General features: G+C 53.6%; 1 protein-coding gene across 1 annotated transcript in view; it reads right to left on the bottom strand.

The window, feature by feature from the left end:
* Nucleotides 1-3,898: 3,898 nt before the first annotated feature.
* The window catches only part of LIN28A (lin-28 homolog A (C. elegans)), a gene marked incomplete at its 5' end in the record, with an annotated part of 2,026 nt that continues 1,897 nt past the window's right edge, over nt 3,899-4,027 (bottom strand). The window contains one exon of the mRNA XM_010017829.1: nt 3,899-4,027. This exon is cut by the window's right edge and continues 37 nt beyond it. Within this exon, the coding sequence (XP_010016131.1) occupies nt 3,899-4,027 (129 nt within the window).

Here is a 4,027-nt window from a genome sequence, read left to right as displayed (position 1 = left end):
ATCCCCATTCCCAACACCACCCCCCGCTCTGCCCAGGTATCAGCAGTTTGGGTCTGGGCTCCTCAACCCCAGAGGAGGAAGAAAACGAGAGTAACCACACACAGAACGTCACCAGCAGCCACTGCCCATGGTCTTTATTATTAATTTTTTTTCCAGAAAAGAAAATAAAAGCACCACATTTTACATAGTTGGTACAAAACCAAATTAAAATAAGAAGAAGGGAGGGGTTAAAACCTGCAGCAGCAGGAACTGGGGATCTCGCTGCAGGGACTCCAGTGGGAAACCTCTTTGGACAGTGCGGCTCAGGGTAAGCCCTGAACCCCACGCAGCCGCCGCGACTGTTCCCTCCCTCCCCCCCACTTCACAAAACCCCAAGAGTTTGACACAAACACGCTTTGGTTGCTAGCAGTAAACATGGATTATTACATTCTTCCGTCTCCTCGTAGACAATCGTGTGAGTCGAGGCTTTTGCACCAGGGGGACACCCTCTCTTCTCCTCATCGTACATTCAAACGCTCCCGTGTTCCAGCAGGACCCTGAGTGTGCAGCCTCACTGGCCCCCAATGCATAGTGCCCAGCGCCTGCGAGCCGGGCATGGGCGGGGGGGGATGATGCAGCAGTTTAGTTCATTATTGTCACGATACGGGAAGATCCACCACGGACAAAGCAAGGAGAAGGTGGGAATCAACCCCATCTTGTCCAGCGTGGCTTCCCTTTACAGATAAAACTCCCTGTTTTCTTGGATCCCGGTACCACGCTGGCTCCGGGGAGAACCTGAGTGATTCTCTAAGCCATTTGCTATAGCCTAGGACAGGGATGGTTACAGAGCTCAAACACCTTGCAGCTCCGTGTGGGGAGAGCACACAGAGGAGATCCTCTCTCCCTCATCCATAACCTATTAGATGCTTTGGCTATATATTTTTTTTTTCCTTTTTCTTTTTTTTCCCCCTCTTACTTTTGTAAACAATAATCAAGGAGAATACTGAGAGGAGTGGAAAGCTTTACAGAGGTATTGACACACACTACAGACACCTAGCAGAAAAATCACCAAACTGGGGGCAACGGGGGGGAAAGGTCCTACACGATTCTTGAAGACAGGATTAGGGGGGGCAGCAGTTTCCCTGCCACAACCGAGGTGCCAGGGGAAGGCCAACAGCCCCCAACAACGCGGCAGCAGGGCTGAGGCCCAGGCTTAGACACGCAGCCCAGTGCACTCTATTGCATTTACCCCGTTCAGACAAAAGCTGGTTTGCTGAAGTCGTTTTGTACAGATCCCATTGCTAGTCATGAACTTACAAAGTCCTTCCCCCCACCCTCCCAAGAAGAGACCACCACCTCACCATTACAACTACAGGAGCAGGGCAGGCAGCTGAGGAGCTGCTCCCCATCCTCTCTGTGCCACAGGGCAGAGAAAAGCCTCAGAGGGGTCACTGGGCTCCAGCAGCCTCAGCAAGCCCCATCCGTGAGGATGGAGTAGGTGCTCCCCATCTGCTCCAGCCCTGCTCTACATCTAAACCTATCGCTACCTAAAAAACAGCAGAAACAGCACCCACGTCCTGACATGCCAGCACAGGAAGGCTCCAGCCAGCCCCCAGGCTGCAAAGTGGAGTGTTAATGCCCCCAAACCAGGGATCCAGAGTTTCCCCCAGCCATTGTGTGCCAGCATTTGGGAGAAGCCAGGAGGGGAGAAGAAAGATGGAGCAGCTGCACCTCCCTTGGACTCGGGTCCACCTTGGCACCAGGTCCCTTGTCCCAGGAGGTCACAGCCAGCCAGCCAGCCCTCTGCTTGAGGCTGAGTGAGGGCAGGGGAGACTGAAGGTTATCTCAATCCCAACAACCTCCGTGGCCACTGTCTGCTCTTGCCGTGTCCCCCTGAACAGGCTGGGATCCCTATCCTGGCTTTCCAGCCCCCAGCCACATGGCACCAGCCTGCTGGGAGCCTGTGCAACATCCCAGCCTGCAGGCAATGGGAGGATTTAGGCATGGGGCAGACTGGAGTGTTCCCATTGGGACGGCAGGAAGGGAACGTTGGAGCATAAACAGGAGAGAGAAATGGAGGACAGTCCTCAAAAGCCACTGGGCTGGGAGAAAATCTGGAGTTGAGGAGCCAAAATGGGCTCTAGCAGCTGTTCCCATGGCACTGCCTGGCTTCTCCATCCCCACACACTGATCTACAGACCCAAACTCCTCCTCAGCCCATGGGGAAGAGAAAGAGACTCTATTCAAACACAGTTAAAAAGAAAACAAATCCCAACACACACCAAAAAACACAGCTGAAAAGCTTGACAACACATCAGTCCACCTGGCAAACATCCAGTGAGGTAGATCTACACTTCCAATACAAACTTGGTCATGTTTTTGTGCTGTTAGAAAAACCCTCCTCTCTGTCCAGCACTGGGCTACAGAAGCATTTTATCCCTGAGATTGCTTGAATACCTGAGAATAACTTGCAGGAATTATGTCCTTTCTCTCTCTCTCTCTTTTTTTTTCTTCTTTTTTTTGTTTTTTTCCTTTTCTTAAAGATTAAAATATACAAAAATACAAAACCAGAATATTTATATTAAAAAAAAAATCACCAAAGACGACAAACAAACCCAAAGATACGTCATTCACGCACGTCCTAGTGCAGGTTTCACTTGGTGTTGGCTTTGACATGGACCAGGGGGCTGTCCACCGGGGCAATAAATAAAGGCAAGACTTGGGGGGGGCCGGTGGGGAGGGAGGACAGCAGCAGATAACAACCCGGGCACCTTTTCCCTCTGCCCGTGCGGAGGCTCAGCCCAGGAGCTTTGCGCATCTGGAGTGTGGGATGGGTGGGAGGAGCAGAGATGTGTTTATGCCCTGCATGGGTTTGATCCAGATCCCCTGGGAAAAGCCAGTCGGTGTCTGGGTCAAGCCATGGCTGGATCTGTGTGAGCAGAGGGTTCTCTTCTCAGCCTTCAAGGGAAACGCTGCCAGCAGCGTCCCTGGGAGCTGACTCTGCCCCATGTCTGGTGCCCAACACTTTGGGAAGAGCATTTCTGCTCCATGAAGCCCTCCTACTTGAAGCCCTCCTCCCCCCCAGCTCCGTGTTTCAGAGACAGGGAGAAGCCGTAGAGGGGAAGAGCTGGCTGCACAAAACACCTTGTGCTCTCTGGGCTGGCACTTGGGAAGAGTTAGGGGAAAAAGAAAAGTGTTTTTCTTTCGTCTTTATCTTCCCCAAGCTGCAGCTCGCAGCCAACAGCAGGCAGTGTTAGGCCAGACCCCAGAGATGCCCCATTTCCTTCCAGACTGAGCCCAAATCTGAGCTCTGCTGGTTTCAGCAATGGGGCAGCCACAGAGAAACTGCAAATCCTCACACCAATCTGCAAGTGAGAAACTACGAGGGAACCCGTGGGGCCAGCCCGCGGCATCTCCTCGGTGCTCTGCTGCCAGCCTTCCCCCCTTGGCCTCCCTCCTTGCAGCAGAGAGGGATGGGGCAGGCATTGGAGTGGGTCCCCTACCTCATCCAAGCCATACTGGAGCCTGTTTGAAACTCAGGAGAACAAGGAGCCATAAGCTCCTCCCTGAGCTGTTGCTTCTCTGCTCCTCCTCCCAGAGACACTACTGCCTGGCTTCGTTTAGGAGAGTAAAGATTTATCAGACATGGGTTTGGTTCTTTTTGGCTGGAAGAGGTGTGCCGGGTACTGCCTTCCCCTATTTCTGGAACAAGCCATCCTGATTAAAGGCAGAGCTTTTCCCAGGCTGGGAACAGAGGGAAAAGGTCTGTGCGGGGACACCAGGTCCCTGCTGTGAGCACTGCTGCCTTCCCTCCCCAGTCTTTCACCCTGCCGTCCCTCCTCCGAGCCCCCGCGGCTGCCCGTTGCCTTGCCAAAGCCTTTTCATCCCGGTGGAAGCCCCCTCTCCCTGCCACCCGCCATCATTCCCGGGTTTCGGGGAGGAGGGCTGAGCTGTGCATGTCCTCCTCCTCTCGGAAGTAGGCAGGTTTTCCCTGGGAGCTGGGGGACTGCTGTGCTTTCGCGGGGCAGTTGGCGACCATGTGGCTGAT

This window comes from Nestor notabilis, unplaced genomic scaffold, assembly GCF_000696875.1.
Source record: "Nestor notabilis isolate BGI_N333 unplaced genomic scaffold, ASM69687v1 scaffold20647, whole genome shotgun sequence".
In the NCBI taxonomy this organism is placed as follows: domain Eukaryota; kingdom Metazoa; phylum Chordata; class Aves; order Psittaciformes; family Psittacidae; genus Nestor; species Nestor notabilis.
This window is presented reverse-complemented; position numbering and strand designations above follow the sequence as displayed.